At 37.1% G+C, this 22,197-nt stretch overlaps 2 protein-coding genes across 3 annotated transcripts in view; both read left to right on the top strand.

Annotated features, from left to right (window-relative positions):
* The first annotated feature begins 220 nt into the window (after nt 1–220).
* LOC108622186 (protein Star) lies at nt 221–11,194 on the top strand. 2 transcript variants are annotated; one of them, XM_018019896.2, is made up of 6 exons: nt 221–1,516; nt 5,515–5,706; nt 7,912–8,125; nt 8,347–8,511; nt 8,619–8,810; nt 9,206–11,194. In XM_018019896.2, exons 1-6 carry the CDS (start codon nt 1,443–1,445, stop codon nt 9,389–9,391), a joined length of 1,023 nt encoding a protein of 340 aa, XP_017875385.1. In that variant the 5' UTR covers nt 221–1,442; the 3' UTR covers nt 9,392–11,194. The 2 variants fall into 2 exon arrangements, with proteins under 2 accessions (XP_017875385.1, XP_026667169.1); XM_026811368.1 differs by lacking the exon at nt 221–1,516 and adding an exon at nt 4,896–4,987.
* Nucleotides 11,195–16,217: 5,023 nt separating this feature from the next.
* LOC108622488 (facilitated trehalose transporter Tret1) overlaps nt 16,218–22,197 on the top strand; it is a 12,640-nt gene continuing 6,660 nt past the window's right edge. The window contains exons 1-5 of the mRNA XM_018020400.1: nt 16,218–16,299; nt 17,413–17,942; nt 18,148–18,453; nt 18,872–19,074; nt 19,690–19,952. Of these exons, the coding sequence (XP_017875889.1) occupies nt 16,218–16,299; nt 17,413–17,942; nt 18,148–18,453; nt 18,872–19,074; nt 19,690–19,952 (1,384 nt within the window). The remainder of the gene's footprint in view (nt 16,300–17,412; nt 17,943–18,147; nt 18,454–18,871; nt 19,075–19,689; nt 19,953–22,197) is intronic.

Genomic DNA, 22,197 nt, shown 5'->3' with positions numbered 1-22,197 from the left:
AAACATAGGGTTGGAACACTAAGCAGGCATACCTCGCATAGGTGAATAGGTGTTTGAGAGTCACTGGGATCTACCTGGCGGTTAATAGGAGAACGGTGAGCACGGAATGTCCTCGTAAAAGCGAGTGAGAGGGACGAGGTTGAAGAGGATAGACAAGGAGGCAAATGCCGGAGCCGGTGTTAAAAGAAGGACATTCGATACAGGAGGCATTGTACCCTGTTATACTAGCATCGGCCGTTCCAGGTGCTGGAGGGCAGTCGGCTTCTCGCCACGGGACGAGGCATATACATACGCGTTTTTGCGTTTTTCCCTTCACCGTGGCAACGGGCCTTGCTAAACACACGCGACGCGTGTTCCCCTTTGAACCAAGAGGCGGGAGAGAAGACAGAAGAAGAACGGGACGGGCTTCGGCCCGTCGTCCATCGTCATCGCAGTCGTAGTCGCTTCGTGGTCGTCGTGTGTCTGCGCTGGTAGCCAAGCCAGAAAGTCGCGTGAGCGCGAGCGTTGGAGGACGGAGCATCGTCGACGTCGGCGTAGAAGAGAGAAAGTACGAATAAAAAGGGGAAAAGAGAGCCAAGTGGAGAAAGGAAGAAAAGTAAAGAAGGAGGGAAGAAGCGGCAGGAACGGTCGTGCTGTGAATTGTGTGTCGCTCTGCAGTGCGACACGTGCGACATTCGACGACAACACACGCTCGACGCTTCCCGTACTTGCTTACCGCACAACACCGCTGTTGTGCTAATCAACTTTCGTTCGTGTAGACGTAGACTCTGTACGAGTTCCGTACTACATAATATAGAGACTCCGGTTACGCGCCGTTCTCCTCGTTCCCTTTGTTCTCGTGGCTCCTTCGACCTCGACGCTTCGGAGCCGATCGACGCCGGACGCTCGTCGATACGCTCGCACGAACCGCTCTGAGGAAAGCTTTGTTCCCTTACTCCGGAGCAGAATTTAAGGGCTGATTTCTAACGATCCACAGCAATACATTTCGATACTCTCTGTTTGCGTGATTCTTCGTTCCGGAACAGTAGTGCGTAAATGATTGTCCGCAACACACGAATTTGAAGAAGTGAAATAGAAAAGATCGAGGAACTTGTGACTCGGCAAAGGTTGATGAGAAGACTTGGATTTCGTGTATTTGGAGAAAAAAAGACAGGATTGCGAATTACTAACGAAGATAAAGAAACAGATAGATTTGGAAAGACACGAAGCGAACGTTCCCGTTCGGAGCAACGCCGCTTTTATTGTTGCCGGCTTTCTAGAAAGGAAAACACGTAACGCATGCACATACGCCATCGCCGCCGCTCCAGCTGAGTGCAGTGTCCGCTCGAAGAGGAGTAGACAACGAGAGGATGTGCAGGAGGTCGGCTTGGTGAAACAGCCTTGGCCGATGTCTTCCGGGCGATGATCGCGTCACGAACGTGGATGCGAAACGAGCCACGTGAATGTTGTACATTATCGAAACTTCCTTTCCGCCAGGCGAATTATTCTGGACCGGCATGGAGCCCATGAAAGCCAAGTATGTATACGTGTTGCTAATCGTACGTTGTATAGTAAAGCCATATGAATCTTTGATATACATGTCCATGTATGTATGTGTAAGTTATACGAACATTTGCAATCATTGCAATAATTGGTTCGTTGATAGTATTTTGATAGTTATACTTATCAATTATTGCAATTGTTAGTAGCGAAATGAAACGCGCCACAAAGTTCTCATTCTATACATGCGCAGATGCGTACATAATGTATGTATGTATATGTACATTCGAACTTCAAACATGTAATTTCTAAAGAGCAATTCAGAAAGTTTCAGTTTGTTTCACAATGCAAACATTTGATACTTCAGTTTTTCTTTCTAACTCACCTTCATTGTTTAAATTCAGTACAGAGCTACTGTGTATGAGATTGTTCATATACATGTGTGGCATCGGTTTTGTGACTGACACGGAGGCCAATATCGTAGAAAGCTACCGCATTTTCACTGACACATTTATGAGGAAATTGCAAATGTTTAGAGTTGCTTTATCGACTGTGTTACTATGTATTTATTTTCTTAGGTGAAAGGATCACAAGGATTACGTGTCCTCTCTCTTCTTTTCCTCCATAAGCACGAAGCTTTATGGTAGCTAGTGAAAAGTGCACAATTATTTTTCGTTGTTTTCCTTTCATTTACTTGGTGATTAATTATTCCAATATTGAGTTCGAGGTTCTTCTCGAATTTGCTCGGACGCAATTATACACTTCTTCCTTTCCTCCAGAGCAGTTTGCAGTGAATACTAAAAGCATTATTGCATTTATTAGATAACAAATGAAAGATACATCCTTAGATCTCTAATGGATAGACTGTGGATTTTTCTGAAAAGTAAAACATTTGTTACGTCACTCTAGAAAGTGCACTTCACTTTTGATCCTACATCTTGGATGTTATTATTATTATATGCATATTTTACATTTTCACAGAGACAATTTTAGTATAAATGTATAAACTCTGCAGTTTGGTAATGGGAATTACAATTCATACATTTATTAGTTCTCCATGATTTTGCTTTCATTTTGGTTAAACGGATTTTCTAATTTCAAACGAAGAGTTTCTGTCTTAATCTTTTCGTTTTTCTTTTGTCACACGTTAAACCGACTACGGTTTCCTCACAGATGGATGGGTCGTTTTCTTTTCGAAGTTATCTCTGTGACGAATGGTGCAGCGTGCGCCTTTTGTGATGTATGTATACTACAGATTTATAGGACTTCTTTGGCGAATCACTAAATTCGTTTTTACTATGCACTGTTGATACACCGCTTATCGTTTCGCGCGTGGTTAACCGCGAAGCCCTATGAATGGGATCGGAGTTTACCAATACTGTGCCCGAACAACTTTGCCTGAAGCGTCGCTTTCTCATTTGTAAATATTCACGAATTCTTAATTTTCGATATATTGTAGTTCGACGAGGTACAGTGCTATTTTAATATTAAAAATGTAAATACGGAATGGGCTATTATGAACAAAAAATATATATACCATTTTACGTGATTCGATTTTAAAAATGTTATTCAGTTTTAAAGGGTGATGTTTCACTTTTGCTCTTTACTATAAGTACAATATATAACTTAATTTATGCTTGAATTTGTCTTAAATTTAAACAGTATATGCATTTCTGCTGAGTTTATTCCTATTTTTAAAGCGTCTCTAATAGCGAGATGATTTAGTCCTTGTTTTTAGTTTTCCTTATCGTGACTCGTGCCACGAAACAGTGTGGAAGTCCTCGATAGACGTTATCATTTTTCCGTTCACCCACGCGTGATCCAAAAAGTTTACATTGCGGTGCAGGTATAAAAATGTGAAAATTTATCAATACACAATGAAAATTCATCGTTGAAAATAAATGTTTATAATTATTATATGTATGAACAGGATTTACTTGAATAATGCTAGTAGTTACGTGTTGTGCAACACCATTCATGCATTTAGACTTTTGTGTACGTAAAGGCAGAGTTAGGAACAGTCGCGAAACTATTTCAATTTTCATCGTAAACGTACAATTCCCATTTTCCACGATATATATGTATGCATACTAACTTGCAAGAAATATACCACGCTTCATGATTTCTAAACCAAATAGGTCATGTCAAAAAAGCTTTTCGCCCGAGTAAAAGACATTCGTGAAACATTTAAGAATAAAAATATATCTCGCAGTTCATTATGACTGCATAAGAATTTCGAAAATGTAATACCTCGTTCGTGTGCCATATGCCATACGGTACGAGCGAAAAGGTTTTAAGCAACACCAATTGGGTCGTTTAATTTAAAGAGCGTTTAACGCGCGGAATGCGTGGTAATATCTTGGCTATTCTTGAGAAAATTAAGCTGCGACAGAACGTGCAATCTAATATAAATCTTATGATAAAATAAATAATAATGAAAAAGAATCACAAATTTTTTGTTCTTATAAAACAGTTTATTGCTGATTGTGATTATATCTAGAGAAATGCAGTATGTATCGCGTGAGTAAAGCTTTTTAATAATAAAGCCTTTTGAAACGTATTTGCACAGAAATATCTGATCGTTAGCCCCTCGAATTTTCTGTGCAAGCAAGCACGCGGAAATCCTGTTTGATTGTAAAAAATCGCTTTTAGAAAGCGTTCGCCTACACTCGTGCATCTACGTTTCCCCTTGAATGTAGAACGTCTAGGCCTCGTGGTTTTGCATTTTCTCAATGGAAAGTACATGAGCACGTTATCCTCTTTTGCGCTTCTCTTTCATTCAGCTTCTCAAGCTCTATTCTATGTAACTCGCCGAAAAGCCAAAAAGAGGAGTAGAATACCAATAACCAGAACGTTTACATGCTACTTTTTCTCATTAAGCTTTCATTTCATTACCCGCAAGTAGATTATGTATAGGATACACCGTTCTCGCATTATTGTAGTGCAACGAAAATAATTGTGACACTGGGCAGCGTTCCTTCTCAAATTATTCCCTCCAGTCTAGTATTTCTCACGAACAAAAAATTGAGCTTACGAAACGGGAGCCCGGGAACGATAACGCAAACGAAACGAGAAATGCATTATGCAGAAAACGTAATGAGAAAAGCTCGCGAGTGAAAAATGTGCTTTCGCCCGTAACCGAGCTTGCATCGTTGCTTTCATCCCTTCTGATTCTCGCAATTGTCCTCATCCATGAATCAATTTCCTTTGATAAATCACTTCTTCCATTCTGATCATCTGTTCAACTTTTCCTCCGCGCGCAATCTGTCGATTATCATTTTCTCGCGACTAACGATTGAATCCAGAGTACGATATCTACATCAAAGTCATAACAAGATTACGTCGTGCTATCGTTCGGATCGAACACGGAAAATGGGGTCGCATGGCAGACAAGAAAAGTGGTTGCATCAGTTAAGATACAGTTGCGTTATTGCATCGTGTGAAAGTTTAGTTATTCACTCGGTGAACGTAAGAAGGATTATGTTGTGGCTGACCGGTTTGGATTCAGGTTCGTTCCCGTATAATATTATTCTGCGTGTATGCATATAATATTTAATACAGAGAATAGCAATGAATCCGCATACTATCCTTTTATGCAGAGGTATTATTGTAGCGGCACATAATCGCTTAGCGCGCTCACATTGATTACAGTTTGCATTATGCAAGGACGCAATTGGGTTTGTGTTTATATTCTAATAACTTTATTCAAGGCACGGTGCGTCGCGTGAAATGCCAGACGCGACGTATATACGTTGCTTGCGTATGGGAAATGAAAAAGGGATGAAGCATATATGTATGTAACGCGTACGATGTGCTTAATTTGAATTCACTTTGACTTTATCAAGACGTAAAGTGATTTTTATTGATTTATCCTGAACTTTGCGTTGAATATTTTACAGTTGTACCATTTTTTCAGTTTAATTCAATTTCAGTACGCGGTAGTTCAATATGTACATGATTTGAACCGAATGCATATATAAACATGATAGAAGATTTTCAGAGTTTTGTTGACAAGAGACGATTTTGTGTTTGCAGAATGGCCCCCGCCGGGATCCCCCCAGTGAACGGCGTCCTGCAACCACCCGCGGGCTCCACGCTGTCAGGGACCACGATGACGAACTATAAGAAAAGCTGGTGGAGGAGAGTGGCCCCCTGCCTAGCCTTCCTCGCCGCTTTTTCCACAGCCATGGCCTTGCTTCTTGTCTGGAGCGAGGCTGCGGCCTTGAGGTAAAACGTTATAAATTAAAATTAATCGATAATAATAGTTGACGTTTTTCATCCTCCTCAGTACTTATTACTAAAGTAAACTGATTAATTCCGAGTTCGATAAATGTCTGTAAGCTTGGATAGTAATGTTTCATGTCTGGTTCGATTTTCTTCACAACTGTATATGTATATGTAAGTTTATCGGAAAAAAAACGATGCGTCGTGAGACACTGAAAGTTAGAGCGTCCTTCAATTCAGTGCGCGGGAACGTAAAATTTTATAGTCTCGTAAAACAGCAGACTCTCTGACGCTTCTAAAGCAGTCATTACGTTTATCTTCCTCTCTTCATCGTTCCTTTTGTTTTACTTTAGCCTTTCATACGCGATCCCTTGCATTAACAGAGAGTCTACAGTATAATGGGACTTTAAATAAGTAATTAGGCGGATCTTGTCATTTATATTGCTTTTTTTTTTGTTCCTCTCTACACTTCATTTTTTTACGGTAGAGAACGTACGCGATGGAACGTTGCTTCAATATAGGGCAATCAGAGAAATGCAAACGGAAAATTGTAAACGATACGATCGATTTCAATTAACCGTTGTTTGTGACATCGGAAACGTGCAATCAACCTTTTTCAATTGCCGCACCGTTTCCAAATTTTCAAGCTCGTTCTGTTCGCCTTATCGTGTCGGGTATCATAGAAAATCAAATCAAATATTTGATCGCGGTTTCTGATCGGAATTTGCGAAAAAGTACTATCTAACTTTATTTTTGCTGAAAGAATTTGATCTATTGATAACAATCGTGTATGAATTGTTATTAACGTTTGATTGATGGAGGACTTGAATTATTTATCTCGTTAGTTATTTCTGTCGTTCGAGATTCATTTGTTTGATAACCATACGAATGTAATGGATATTTCTGCATCACTCAGGACCATTTTCACTAAGCTCCGATTAACTTGACATTAAACGTTCCCAACACCAAAACTTTAATTACATTTTCCACGAAGAATAATTGCAAATTATTTAAATATTCTTAATAATAAATCTTTTAGAGATAGATTTATTTTAGGTTTTCAAAAATTAGTTTAAATTAATCCGAGCTTGGTGAAAATGCGAAAGTGGTGCTTACCATTATTTAATTCTGGAAGTGATGGAAAATTAACAATGCTTGACTTTGAAAAGTAATTCAACGAGCTTAGTTAGATAAGGATTAGGGATAGTATGTGTGTTATACATATTCCTCAAGCAGACTAATTTAATTGCTCGTCTTTGTATATTGTTAAATGCCACCAGAGAGAAAGAGGCGGAAGAGGAGAGAAGAAACAGTCACTTATTTTCTAATTGCGAGATCCGTGTTCAGTTCCCTTATTCCTCTTAGTCGCGTTAAAGAAACACGATTGCTAAGCAGAGTTAATTACTAGGTCACCCAATAATTATCTGTTCTCTCGCGCGCTTGTGACAAAGGCTTCTCGACTCGGTGATCTCTCAACAAGAACATTAACGACAGACGCCTAAAGAGATTATTATCAACAATCATCTACAAGTATTAATTCCATCTCCAATATTGTCTATAACAGTTTCTCTCTATTTTATCATCCAGTTCAATTACAGTGTACGGATTTAACTTTCCTCTTTCCAAAGAGATACCTGACGAATAAAACATCATCTTTTTATATAAGAACGAGAAATATAGTCTTGTAAATCCATATTTTTGTTCAATTTTGTGATGCCCTTATTTCGCCACCATCTTTTAAGTAGACTGCTACTCATTAATCTATAGAATAAACTTTGCGAACCAAACTTCAGGCAAAAATTCGTTCGTTTCTTATTTCATTTACATTCAAATTCTCTTGATTTTTTCCATTCTTTTGCGAACCAAACTTCAGACAAAACTTTGTTCGTCTCTTATTTCATTTAGATTCAGATTCTCTTGATTCTTTCCATTCTTTTGCGAACCAAACTTGAGGCAAAAATTTGTTCGTCTCTTATTTCATTTAGATTCAGATTCTCTTGATTCTTTCTATTCTTTTTAATTCTAACGCATGTATACAATGCTCATTAGCTAACGACCTAATCCAGGAACTTCAGGCTAATCATCACGAGTGTTACCTGTACAAACACAAACGCCTTTAAAACGCCTACAAAAGCTTTAATAAGAGTCCATTCATTCGACGCGTACGTGTACACGCATGCAAACATTAAAGTAGATATTACGTTACAGGAGACAGGCGTTCGATGCCAACATGACCAGGGACTACGTGTTGAACAGCGTCTCGATGGACAATCCGGAATTGATCGCGTACATCAGAGAGGTACAATTGAAGCCTACTACTCAACAAGATCCATTGAATGCCACTCAGACCATGGAAGAAAAATATGTGGCCAGCCTAACAGAAGGGAAACGCGAGGGTGTCTACGTGGAGTATATAAGCAGGGTAAGAGACTTTAAGTTTTGATCCTATTAAACGTGAGCATTATAGGCTCACTTTCACCTACTAATTTGATCAACGATAAAGCGTAGCGTTTACATTCGACCCTGATTTATTGAAGCAGTTTCTATTTTTTAGAATTAGATTTTAGAATTTATTAGAATATAAAACTGTTAATTAGATATAAAAAAAAATAATTAAAAATACGTGAATAATTTATTTTACAGATAGGTGCCATTTCTAGCACGGGTTGGCTAGAACGTAATTTGAGTTGGAGAGGCGTTCTGGTTTTGACTGATCCCAGAAGCTTCTTCGAAGCTCACAGAAGCACCAGGAATCCAAGGACCAGGGTTCTTCACGCCTGCCTCAGCACCGATAAGGATACCAAAGAGGTCGGTATAGTTTGACACGTAATCTGCTAACTGACAATCAGATAAACTGCTGTTAATTGTGATGTAATGATACTTAGCTTGCGATGCGGGTTTCGTTCAATTTTCAGATTACTTATCACCAAGAATCGGAAGTTCAAGTTACCAAGTTAGGCGAGGGCCCGAACAGTCTGGTGTCGTCGGATGAGGGTCTACCGACCACGCGATTGAAATGCTTCCCTTTGTACAGTGTACTTTTAGCGTACAGTGCAACTAGCCTGGATTATCTAAGCCTGGACAGTCCGGACACACAGGACGGTCAGGTAACTATCGATTTCGTCAAAAATTTTTATAGAATTTTATACTCTAGAGTCCCATTTTTTTTATTTTTTTTATTTTAAGTGTCTTTTCCTACGCTATTAATATAAAAGTTTTGTTACATCGTAGCTACTATACATATTACATAGGCTTTGGCTTTACTAATTGCTAACACTAATTGATAACAAAAAGTTAGAAATTTTTTGATGATCCAACACTATTGTCGCATTTCATAAACTTTTTAATTACAAGACTAAATTCGAGATATATTCATTTGTTTCTTTTTATAAGAAACTTTCTTCACAAAACTTCTTTTATGATCCTGTTCATATCCTCATTATTCTTTGAAGAGTGTCTGGAACAAAGAGATTTATTTTAACTACATTCGTTTGTGATTCAGGTGTTAGACACGATTCCATGGGAGACGACTAGAATATCTGTGGTGTCCATCCGTTGGAGCCCTCACCACAGTGAGATCGAGACGAAAACACTGATCGATAAGATGACTAGCAGACGATATAAACTGATGTACACAACCGATACCGGGAAATTGATCTTCTTGTACAACGCGTTGCTTAAAATTTAACTTCCCCTTGACTGTGTTTCGCTTTTTTTTTTGCAAAGCACGCCGGATCGATTTACGCTCCCCGTGCGTTTCTCCTTTTTTAAACGTACAGGAGGGTTTTCAGTCGCGATTAGAAATATTTTTTCGTTTTTGAATAAATCAAAGACAGATTCGATGACAGAAATACGCGATTTTCGATGAGTTCGAAACGAAGCGAGATCATTTCGATGATCCCGGTTTCGCTATTGAAACAGATTTCGCGGGTTCCGTCAACGAACGTACTTTTTATTTCATGGAAACATGTTTCTGTACGCGTGTGCGCACCGGATCGTAAAAAAAGTCGATTCCGTTTTCTTGTCTCACAGTTTCTGATATCAACGAACGAATCTACAAATTGGCTATCTTTTGTTTCTGCTTCTTTATCGTGTCTTTCTTTTTTTAATTTTCGTATTGATTATTTAACATGACAAAGACTGAGAAAGTTACTTTCGTAAAGTTCATCGATCAAAACCCTTTTTTGCGATGTAAACGCGAATTTACTGATCTAATTCAATAATTGATCTCATTTTGATCGTGAAAGAGCTCGAAGCAAAATAAAACCGAGAAGAACAAAGTGAAAGGAAGTAAACAATGAATGTCTAGTTTCGTACTCGTAATTTTAACGTAGGGTCGTTTTAAATTAACGTTAAGTCCGACCGAGATTATACCGGGACGTTTTATAGATAATCTAGATTTTATTTTTGTCAATGAAGAGAAGACAGCCTCGTGATCCTGATTCCTGCCAAAATAAAATGAAAAAGAAACGATTACCCGCGGTTTAACGAGCGCTGTCGCAGTGATAATCGATAAGTTACTCTGATTACCTACACCACGGGCCTTATTAGCACGTAAGTTTATATTTAGGTAAGCTACGTAGTATGTAGAATACGATAAATCGGTTGTCTTTTGCTTCTTACCGGGGTAAAATTCTCCCTTTTCAGTGTCTTTCATTCTGTTCTGCATGTCCTGTACTTTACGTCCAGGATAAAATAGATTTTTATTTGTGGATGTGATTCGAAGTTACTGAATGTCAATGTATTCGAGGTATATTCGAATAGCTGCACGGTTACTTTCTTTACTGATTTTTGAAAGTTGCTACTTACAAATGCAGAAATTATTTCAGATTTCATTTCACTCTTCCCACGATGTATTAAGTAGATTCTGTCAGACTACTTAGAATTCATTTACGATTTTCACCCCCGTAGGAACAAATGAACCCGATTGCACGAGCGCGTCCAATGTGACATTCTCGCTCTTGAACGCTGTATTTAATTACGCTCTTCGGATAAAGCTCAGAACAGAGTTTATCGGTAATTTCGAGTCGAGCAGACTGCGAATTTATTTTTGGCCGATTGGTGATTTAACCATGACCGAGGACATCGATAGTCGGAGGAAAAATTGTCGTTCCTATTTCGACGCAAACGTTTCTTATCGACAACGTTCAGCTGGCATTCGGCTATAAAACCGGACAGCCAATCGAATATAATAATAATCGCGCACGGTTTACGATATGCTTCGTGACCCGCCGATATCACTGAAATATGTAGCAAGTTTCGCTCTGCCTCGCGCTTTACCACTATATTTACATACGCGCACTCGTTTGTACTTACGTTATAAGAGTCCAAGCATCGTTTATGTAGTTTCGAGCGATATATGTGTTTTTTTTTTTATACTCTCTTGTTTCTCAATATCTAAAGCACCCTGAAAACAAAATGTTTTTGTACTATTTATTCTAAGATAATTGATTGAATGTCTCTCAAGAACAATAAAGATAGATATTTTGGACGCTCGTGATTTTCTTTATCATACTCGAATAGAAAATATAAATCTTTCAAAAACGGTACAAGTTTTAATGCTTTAATAAGAATAAGATATATGATGAATAATTTGTCATGTTGCTAAAATATACGTTTTTAGATTTCGCTTTATTTGTTAGTATATATAGTGAAATATTAACAGTAGTACGACAATCAAAATATTATTAGTTAATAATTATTTAACACCATATACAAACAGATGAGATAGACAATGTACATATATGTTTACTAATTAATTAATAATTAAAAACTAAATTAATTATAAAATTCGTCTCAGTATCGAATCAAATTTTTTGTTAGTCGCTGCAAATAATCAGTGAAGAAATAATAAGTGAAGAAATACTGATTTCCAAATCTTACTACATTTATCGGTGTCTCTTTAGCAAGAAAAAACATATTTCTTCGGGTCGTTGGAAAGATTAGCATTTAAGGAAAAATTTGAACAATTTTAAGCATCGCATACTTTTGCATTTATCTGTTTGACAAGTTAGACATAAAGAGTAAACAGACGAAAAAGAATGGATATGAATCCTTCAGGAACGATAGTGCGCGGTAAACCAAAGTCGAATAATGGTCCATGGTGTGCTTGATTAACGACTTGTAATCTGGTGAGAAAAAACGAATGCAATTTTTCCGTGTCGGAACTCGTGCACGAAGGGTTGTACACATCCTGGATTTTGGTTGCCAGGTTGCTTTAGGTGTTTTACTTGGATGACAGCTTCCGTGTTTGCAACGCGGAAGCTCGGGAAATAGCGAGGGTTCTCGTTTCCTGAAATCTTCACTGAAATAGGAAAATTATTGGCATCCATCAAATAATACTCTTTTCGAAGAAAGTGTAAAGAATCTTCGACCTGGTTGTTTAATCATACTTCCTATTTTATACGAACATATATTATATGTATTAATATTCTTATGCATTTTTTAATTGAATTACGTTTTCGCCTAAATTATTTGATGTCACGATATTGTGGATTTTCATACATTTATAGACAATTTAAACGTATAAAATAATGTTAAATTTATAAAATGTACAGATACAAAATATCATAAGCTGAGTGCATATTATTCAAATGATACAACATTTTCTGTTTGGATTTCATTTTTCAGAAGCCCTTTTTAATTTCGTACGTTATATTTTGTAATAACATTTGTTACATACAAATTATCTTTGTGTAAACTTGACGTTTGCAATGTACACGAAATAAAAATTTTATTTGCTCTCGAAATGTGAAAAATATCGATGTTTATTCAACTGTAATTTCAGTCCTGTGTTCGAGGTTCTTCGTAACATTAATATTCCGAGTTTAGTCCAGTAGCAAGGCAGGAGAGAATTAGTCTTGTCTGGCTGATAAAATGGTCCAACATTCGGACCGCGAAATTGGACGGTAAAAAAGTGTTTCAGACTCCACGTACCGCATAACTGAAAATAAGCTTGACTTTCTACGAGCATCTGCGGTTTCTCTTAATTAATTAATATTTAGCCAAACAGCACTCTGTTCTCCTGTTTTTTCCCCCTCAACTGTTTTGGATTTACCTTTGATTTTTTCTTGCTAGTCAGCTTCCTAGATGCAACACGCGATGCGAATCGATCATACTGAATTAGGTCAGTTCCTGAAATACCAACGCCTGTTTGAATGCGTGCAGCGGGCAAATAAAAATCGACCGGAGATTTGTTTGCAATAACTTCCGTGCAGAAGAGCATTAAATTTCGGAATCTGTTATATCGAGGTGGGATTGATTGTTTTATTATTCTTTCATGGGGAAAAACGCGTCAGTAAAATTTACCGCTTTCAATGGGAATGGGAAACAAGAGAATCAGTACATTGCAGTAAAAAAATTTTGTACCGTTCAGTTAAGTATGAAGTTAATTCAAGTATATTTGCATTTTTTCATCATTATTAATAATGAATAAATTTAATTACATCGTTTAATTATTTTATTACAATCCTCCCACGGACTAATCGATTACAACGAGATTATGCGAAAAAATGCTTCACAAAACGACATTTAACCCTTTCACGAGATGATATTTCGTTTTTAACTTATTGTTAGTTCAAGCAAAAGATGATCCTAAAATTTTCTTAAACTATGACAATATTATTTTCTACCTGAGCATGTATAAACAAGAAACTCTATTTTAGACGAATACATTCAATCTGGTCAGAAAGATTAGGTGTAATCGCTAAATCCTGATCTCGTTTTCAAACATTTGCCATCTTAATCCTTCCCGGCTTCCTATTTGTTTTCTCTACACGACCGGATTTATCGTCGAGATAAGGATTGCCGAAGGCGCGTGCAAGCTATTATCATTCAGGATCAAACGTGATTTATTACCATTCCTTCATGTTCTTCGAATCCCCGAGCCAATTAAGATAAAGTTTCGTTGCTAACCGGTTGATTTATCGCACTGTCGCTCATATATCATTCGCAAGTTCACCGCTTTACACTGATTCTTGATTTATCTAAACCTAATCTTGCAATAAACTGGACGATTATGAAATAAATATTTTTCGATTTTGGTCTTCCTTTTTTTCCCTCTTCCTCCAATATTTTTGTTAATCAATCATGCCTAATTATACCGGTTAAGTACTTGATTTATAATCCTCGAGTTTGTTAGATTCCAAAATAACACTTTAAAAGATAAAGTGAACACTTTTCAAACAATGAACTCGAATCCTAATCACTCTTATTCATGTCTTCATTAATAATTACCTATCTGTCATGTTTTAATTATAATTTGAAGAAAATGGGTGCAAAGAATACGACCAGCTAATGACATCGTTAATACTTCATTCCGTCAATCATCAGTGTGTATTTTTCAATTAATATATCACTTGATATTTTATCTTTTATAGATTTAATTAAAATACGGATTACGATCAGATCTGATAAATTAATGATGATGGATTAGCATGATCACTAATTATGTATATATTTATGATTATACATCAAAATTAAACGTTAAAAAACGCATCCGATTCATTCATTTCAAAATTTAAAGCTACCTAGCAAACAAACACATATTAAGTCTTTCCGTTAATTAGCCTTCGCCGATGACTGTTCGCGCTGATGGATCTCGTCAGAAATAATTAAATTCCTACGGCGCACGTCGCCGGCCCGATACATCGTGCAATCCACATCGATAACGTATCGTCTGTTCATGTTGTCAGCTAAAATTCAATCTATAATTCTCGAATAACGAGGGCCGTGAGAAATTGTTACCGCGACGCGATGTGATGGGATGAAATGGCTAAATTATGGCCATCATGTGGTTACCCACGACTAACTATTGTCACCGCCAGAGAATCCTGTTAGTTGTGATTTGTCATCTAATTACGTCTATTGCACATTATTCGGGACAAGGAAATTGAAAATATCAAAACACAACATTTTTCTAACAATTGTAAAATTTCCTCTAATGGATCATTATTCAAAAATCGATTTGGCGATAACGTCAATTTTGATCTTGATATTTTGAAAAGGATTAGCTGCTAGAGAGGAACACTTGAACATTGTTCATTATACGAATCGTTAAAATTAATTACGTTGTCAACGATAAAAAAGTTTTGCGGCAGGCATGCTTGCTACGAACATTGAACATTATCGACCAGAAAAAGCCTTTACTACTAACAGAAACTCTGATAAACCGTACAATCTATTATCTAATATAAGTAACCACTATGCTAGGTTTTTCTGAGAAAAATATCACGATGGACGAGAACGACAAACATGCTATTCAATGGAACTGAACTTATTGTTATTATTAATGAGTATCAACAGATACCAAAAAATGAATCAAGTTAGAGTAATTCATGACTCGTATTTTTAAGCATTTATCGAGGATCAAGTAATAATCTGTATGACAGGTCAAATTGAAGAAAAAATTATCGGTTGTTTTAACGTACATTATGTGTGTACAATATAGATATTTATAATCTGCAAAAACTGAAAAACACTCATCAACGGTTGATGTATTGGAATAAAGCTGCGTGATATTTTATACGATCCCAGAGGAAATACTGCAAATCGAGTCGGCAAAGCAAGAATTTTTCATCTTTACGATACGTTATAAAAATTCAATTTCAACAGGGAATGTAGATCAATCGAGGAGAGTTTTTAAAAAAGCTTTTGAAGCTTTACTGAATTTTCAGTGTGATTCAAATTTAAGTTAAAAGAGAACCGATCGTGGAACTCGTAATGAGGAAGTACACAGGTTCATCGATTGAACTTTTTTGCGTTGCAGCCATGAAAGAGAGTGTCGTTTGATTTCCTTTGAGGGATAAAACTGCACAATTTAACAGGTGGACGAAATTAGAATTTCTGAGGAATTATAACAAATCAGGTATTACATGCTGTGATCTAACTGATTGCTAGATTACACCCGATTAAAAATTCCCCTTCACTTATCAACGCGTATTTACAAGACATTCGCAAAGTATATTTGTACGGCACAGTAACTTTTCTTCGCTGTAATAATATCAGCGTGGAAGAACGTTTAACGTTTACTTAATTTCAAAACGAATGAATCGGTTGCTATAATCTGTCGTAAGCGTCGATACTCGTCAATCGTGATTTCCAAACAGTTTTTTCCTTCGATTATGAGATAATAGCTGAGACTAGCGATAATGATGGTCAAGATAGTGGCGACCACGATATATGATGGCCCTCGCCGGAAATCGCGTTCATTCCATTTCACTCGATTCGATCGACTCTGATTTGCTTGGAACGAAATATGCGGTTCACCTGAACTCTACCGTGCCGTCAGATTTCGGAGATTCATTGAAAAGTGCTCGCGACACCGTGTCTCGTTGTGACGAATATTCCGTAAAACGCGAAAATTTAGAGTAACAGGAGCTTGAGAAAAAGAATTTGTGATCGATTGGGATCCAGGACGGTCGATCAATCTTCGGCTGTTAGTTTATCTCGATCGTCAAGGCATTCTTCGAGGTGCAGACCCATCGTTCAACCGACGAAACGCTAATTTCGACGAGATGGAAAGCATGGGGATGATTAATGGAGCCGTCGTACGTCAGGAGAGCAGGAAGCTGTGGCAATACATCTCCGCTATTTCCGGTACTTCTAAGCAACACGCTAAACGAACTACATAGTTTTTTTTTTTGCTTCGTCTGTTTCAACCGTTTTCCGTTATTTCTTTACACCCGTTCGCGTTCTCATTGATTGAGAATCTAAAATTAGTGTCAGTTTAATCAATCACTAGAGAATATTTTAAGAAAAGGTGACAGTAGCTATTAGAAATTGGATATTGATTGTTGTCTTAATTGCTGAAATTAATATTGATTACGTCAGGAATCTCATTATTTATAATTATAGAACCTGTTTTCTAATCAGCATAATTGGGGCACTCTTTTAGATTGAATATCGTAAAATGAATTAGGAACTTAACTTGGATCATTATTATAAAAAGAACAGTGAAGTCACTGTCTTGCTAAAAACCTACAATTCTCCAAATCAGAACAGTATCTTCTCTTTTTCATTAATTGTAAGGTCAAACTGTCATACTAGTTTTCGCGAATGTCTAAGTAAGTATTTCGCTCTAAATACACATGCAGATTATTTCCTTCTCATTTTCGCTATCGGTTTTCGGATAATTGCAACTGTTATCTCTGGCCGTAAGTTCATACTCCTCCAAGGTACTCAAATTAATAATTGATTTTGAGTGTAACGTAGATAAAACTGACAGTAATGTATACGATTATTAGCTGATAATCAGAAGTGTAATTAAGCAAACGCAATCGATTTCTATCAATATTATATTACCCGAAGTCAAGTTCTGAACTGAAAATTCAACTTTCTCTCTCGAATATATCTCTCCCGAAATATCTCTCTCGAATTGCGTTAATATAGGAAAATTACAGTAAAGAACGATTTCAATTTCAACACGAATGCACTTCAATTAAAACTCCTACTATTTCATTTTTGTGACTTCATTCGAAATTTGTTCCTCCAATTCCTGATCCCTGGATATTCCATAGAAATCCTTTTGGAAGGAAAATGGAATTTTTTAATTCGACACATTGTTCTGCTGCTCATACATGTGCGAACAATAGATGGATTGAATCAACATTTTTTTGCAAATTTATACATTATGGTTGTTTAAACGATATTAACAATAAACATATATTACAACTATTTTAAGAGCGTTTTTTATTTGTCTGTTCTCTATAGCTTGCATATTAGTAATCGGAATCGGCACAGCAATAGCATGGACATCACCAGTGTTGCCGAAACTTTCGGCACCCGATTCATGGTTGAAAATCACCCCGGATCAAGGATCCTGGATCAGTTCCTTCCTTCCATTGGGTGCCATCGTTGGCGCGTATCCGGCTGGATCGATGGCGGACAAAATGGGACGAAAGAAATCACTTCTTTTATTATCTATCCCGTTCCTGGCCTCTTGGGTTCTTATTCTCATGGCGTCGGAAGTGAAGGTCCTTTACATCGCTCGATTTCTAGTTGGCATGGGCATCGGCGCAGGATGCGTTCTCGGGCCTACTTACATATCGGAAATCGCTGAAGTTTCGACTAAAGGAACCCTCGGCGCGATGTTCCAGCTGTTCCTCACCGTTGGAATTTTCATTGCATTTATCCTAGGCAGCTGTCTCAGTTATTCACCCTTCGCCCTCGCATGCACCGGCGTCATCGTTCTCTTTCTCCTTACCTTCTATTGGATGCCTGAATCTCCCGCCTGGTTGGTGGTGCGTTATCGCAAACATTTTTTTTATCGTGAATTATTCTGATACTACAACTTCTTATGCAAAATCAATTGTTTATAACAAAAATATTATTTTTGCTGTAAGCTCTTTAAATTTTTATTGTGTAATTACATAAATGTTCATATGCTAACTTCTGTCGAAGTGGAGGAACGTTTTTTTTTTACAATAAACTTTTTTAACATATTAGGGCCAAAACAGAAAGCAGGATGCAGCCGCGGCCCTATCAGTGCTTAGAGGAGACAATTACGACCAGAAACAGGAGATAAATGAGCTGCAGAAGGTAGTGGCGGAGTCTGCCGGCAAGAAGCCAACCATGTCCGAGATGATTCAATCTCCGGTAACCAAAAAGGCCATGATAGCTTCCTTTGGAATGATGTTCTTCCAGCAAGCCTCCGGCGTCAATGCTGTTATCTTCTACACGGTGACGATCTTTAAAGCGTCAGGAAGTTCGATGGCTCCGGAACTTGCATCTATCGTCGTTGCTCTAGTTCAGGTTCGATTTCCTGTTGATTTTCTAATTACATAAATATTTATAAAAACCACCTCCTTGAGTCTCTCTGGTACAAAACACAAAATTACGTATTTATCTTTTTAACGTATTCTAATTTTGTTTGTCAAGTCATTTCCAATCAGTAATTCGAAATTGTTATAATCATGAAAAATGAGAAGAATATCAGACTTAAGAAATGTAATTTACGTTTTTAAAAATTATGCGAAAGGAACGAATTTTATAAAAAAAAGAACATCAAAATCCGTACAGGAGTTTTCATGATAGTGTAAGGAGAAAAAATTGCGAATCAGCAAGCAGTTCTTTCTTCAGCCAGGTTCTTTCCTTTGATTACGTCGTAGTTGTAAGTGTAACGGCAAATGTTTTCACGGTAAATAGCAAAAAAAATGTCTTGTTTGTGTAGCTGGTGATGTCAGGTGTCGCTGCGTTGATTGTGGATCGCGCCGGAAGGAAACCGTTGCTGATGATTTCCAGCAGTGTTATGTCAGTCAGCCTGATCGCGCTCGGATACTACTTCAAGCAGAAAGACGGCGGAAATGATGTCAGCGCGCTCGGCTGGCTACCGCTTACTTCCTTAATCGTCTTTATGGTCGCATTTTCTATTGGGTATGTAAGACTAACGATAGTATCATTTTTTCAGGTAATATTGGAATTCGTATCATGAAACCGCAGATTGAAAACGTTCCGAAAATAACTGTTTCATATATTGATTCCGACCGAAATAGTTAAGGAGAACCAAAAGAATGTTATAACCGTTATTGGATACATCAGTTTTGTTTTATATGGGTTTCGATTTCGGTCCTGCAGAACCGATATTATATCGATTACATCGATTCTGTTATTGTTCGGTTTTGTACTCCGGTTCTTCATTTCGATTACCGTTATGTTAAGTAATAAGTACATATTTTCCTTAGCAATCGAAAAGTTTATGTGTACAGTCGTAAAACTATTACTACTTGCTACGTACAAATTAAAAATTCCAGTTGAAATAGCCTTAAAAAACTAATTACTTACTACATACCGGAAGAACTGAAATACAGTTATAAAATCGATATAATATGAATTCCGAAGTATCAAAACCAAAACCAATATAAGGTCCGAAACATCTAATAGCAGTTATAGCATATTTTGATTCTCGATAATTGTTTCAAGAATCAGAATTCATAACATAACTTTTTTCAACCGATGTATAAAACAGATTTGTTTGATTTTTTAATTTAGTATGGGACCAGTTCCGTGGATGCTGATGGGCGAAGTGTTCTCCCCGGAAACAAAGACGGCAGCGTCTAGTATGGCAGTTATGTTGAATTGGTTTGTGATGTTCATCGTTACCAAAACATTCCCAATGATGAACGACGAACTGGGAGCCGATATGACGTTTTGGATCTTCGCCGTAATCATGGCTGGCGCAGCGGCATTTACACACATGTTAGTACCGGAGACTAAAGGAAAAACGTATCAGGAAATTCACAATGAACTGTTAGGCGATCTTTTACCAGTTTTACCTGAACCGGATCCCAATCCGATAAAAGAAGTACCTTAAAACACATGTCAGTGACTACAAAAAGTATTATCATATGTATATGTTGTAATAAGGCTCTCTTGATCATTAGAAATTTAGCGTTTGGTTTTCTTTCGAGAATTCGCTTTTAATTAATTGATCAATAACAGAAGCGTTCTGAAAATACTTTTTGTAGCTACTGTAGCAGTCATGATTACAAAACAGCGTTTCGAACCTCTTCAGGTCTTGCTTTAAATACCAATGAGACGCGGTTCATCCTCACGGGATCATTATCGATCGTTTTATCGATTACCAATGACCCTAACCCACATTCGGTTTCTCGTTACATACTTTTCACTGATCAAAACATCGTATCAATGACATCGTGGAAAACTTCATTCAATCACTTCAATTAATTTAATTATACCTTATTGATTACGCGATTTTTGTCGAAACAAACATTATACTGTGCTCGAGGCACGACTTTACTATAGAAACGTTGCGTTAAAGATTAAACAGTACTAATGACAGTGACTTTTAGTGACCAAGGAGTATGTCTGTGTCATGACATTGTAATTAGCCCGATGAGGTTCATATGTCTTTAATTTCCACCGCTGATTCTTGAAAAGCTTCGGGATTTTTATAAATTATTGACATCCGACATTTTGATGGATTTCGAAGCTTTTAAACTTTTGCATTTTGTACGAACCTCGTTATATTTGTTTCGAAAAAGCTACGGCAATGTTAGGGAGTGTTGGCAAAATCAACATTTAACCAATCGGTTTATTCCTTTTTTATTTGAAGAGTGAAACAAATGATTTTTTACAAAAATTACTAGAAAAATAAAATGTTGATCTGTTCTGACTCGAGTAAAACAAGAGCGAAAGGTTTATTTATTTTGTACTGTTTTTTCCAGTTAGTGGTGATGTTTAAAGAACTACGTAATATCGTATACCGTTATCGTAAGTGGGTATCGATATCTCGATGTCTACGATTCACAATTGAAAAGATTCATGGCGAATCATTTTTTTCCAGTTCGTCCTTTTTCTCTCATCAATCGTGAATACGAAGACGAGTGGCTCGTGTTGATAACTAAGATAACGATTGAGGCTATCGACAAGCAACGAATCACTTTTCACAACATGATTTAGTAGAATTGACTTTCTCGACACAATCGCCTAGACTCGTGATTTACCGTATGTCTGTGCGAATAATTAGTACACGAATGAAATAGTTTAAAGAAGTGACCGAAAGTTGAAAGAAAATCAAATATGTAATAAGAAAGATATGGTTTCAGTATAACATTGGAATATGCAAACAATGAACAGAAAATAGGTCACTTATCACTGTCACGGAATCATATTTATTTGATGATTTGATTTAGATCATTTTCGTCATTCATAACTAACATCATTACGAAAATCATTCAATAACATTATTTTGAGAAAAACAATTATACTTTTTTTATGTTTTCGTTTTTTTTTTTTTATGTTTTAATGTCGCACCAGTGTAAATAATAAAGTAGTCGACACTATTGCGCTTATAATATGTGTAAGAAATTATCCTTCTACGTTGTTTTCATTCAGTTTGCGCTTCCCTCTTTTCTGAAAGATACGAGAATGATTGCAGAGGTAATCGTCGTCGAGCAGCGTAACGAGAGTAAATAAACGAAATCACATTTGTTCCGCATGGCAGTCCTCCATCAGATAAATAAGACTGCATAATTAAAAGACAATCGTGACGCGGCGTTGGCAGGAAAAAAGAAATTCGACATTGCGATTAAAAAGCAAGATCGTCAGGTCTGATGTAACGATTTCAGCGAAACGAGGATCGGCCATATTTCCTCTTCAGATCAAGGCTGTTCCAACTACTCGAGAAAGTCGGATAGTGACGTCCTATCATGTTGGTTAAGGTACTCGAGGATTGTTTCATTAATCTGTGCACTCGATATCGCTATGAAACATTCAGTTCTCTGGGTTTATTAATAAAACTGATTCCGTCGAAATTTTCCAAAAGTAGAGCTTCCAAAATGCGATGCAGGAAATAAAAGAAGGACCTAACGATATTAACACATCGTTGATAAATCACGAGATCATTTATGCTCTCAATTTTACCACTTATCGATAAGACTTCGTCCCTGTTCAGGCCATTGCGATCTTTGTTTATTCGCACTTTTCGCGTAATAAAGATAAATATTAAAATTAGAAATGGTGGACGTGTCGTGATTT

This window comes from Ceratina calcarata, unplaced genomic scaffold, assembly GCF_001652005.2.
Source record: "Ceratina calcarata isolate Rehan_Ccalc_2016 unplaced genomic scaffold, ASM165200v1 scaffold111, whole genome shotgun sequence".
NCBI lineage: Eukaryota > Metazoa > Arthropoda > Insecta > Hymenoptera > Apidae > Ceratina > Ceratina calcarata.
The sequence above is the reverse complement of the archived record's forward strand: the minus strand, read 5'-3'. Positions and strand labels throughout refer to the sequence as shown.

Bases quoted from the DNA above. Each gene is read 5' to 3' on its own strand.
- LOC108622186 (XM_018019896.2), top strand. From the start codon at position 1,443: ATGTTGTACATTATCGAAACTTCCTTTCCGCCAGGCGAATTATTCTGG. The intron at 1,517-5,514 runs GTATGTATACGT...TTGTGTTTGCAG, and splicing joins ATGGAGCCCATGAAAGCCAA to AATGGCCCCCGCCGGGATCC. The intron at 8,811-9,205 runs GTAACTATCGAT...TTTGTGATTCAG, and splicing joins CGGACACACAGGACGGTCAG to GTGTTAGACACGATTCCATG.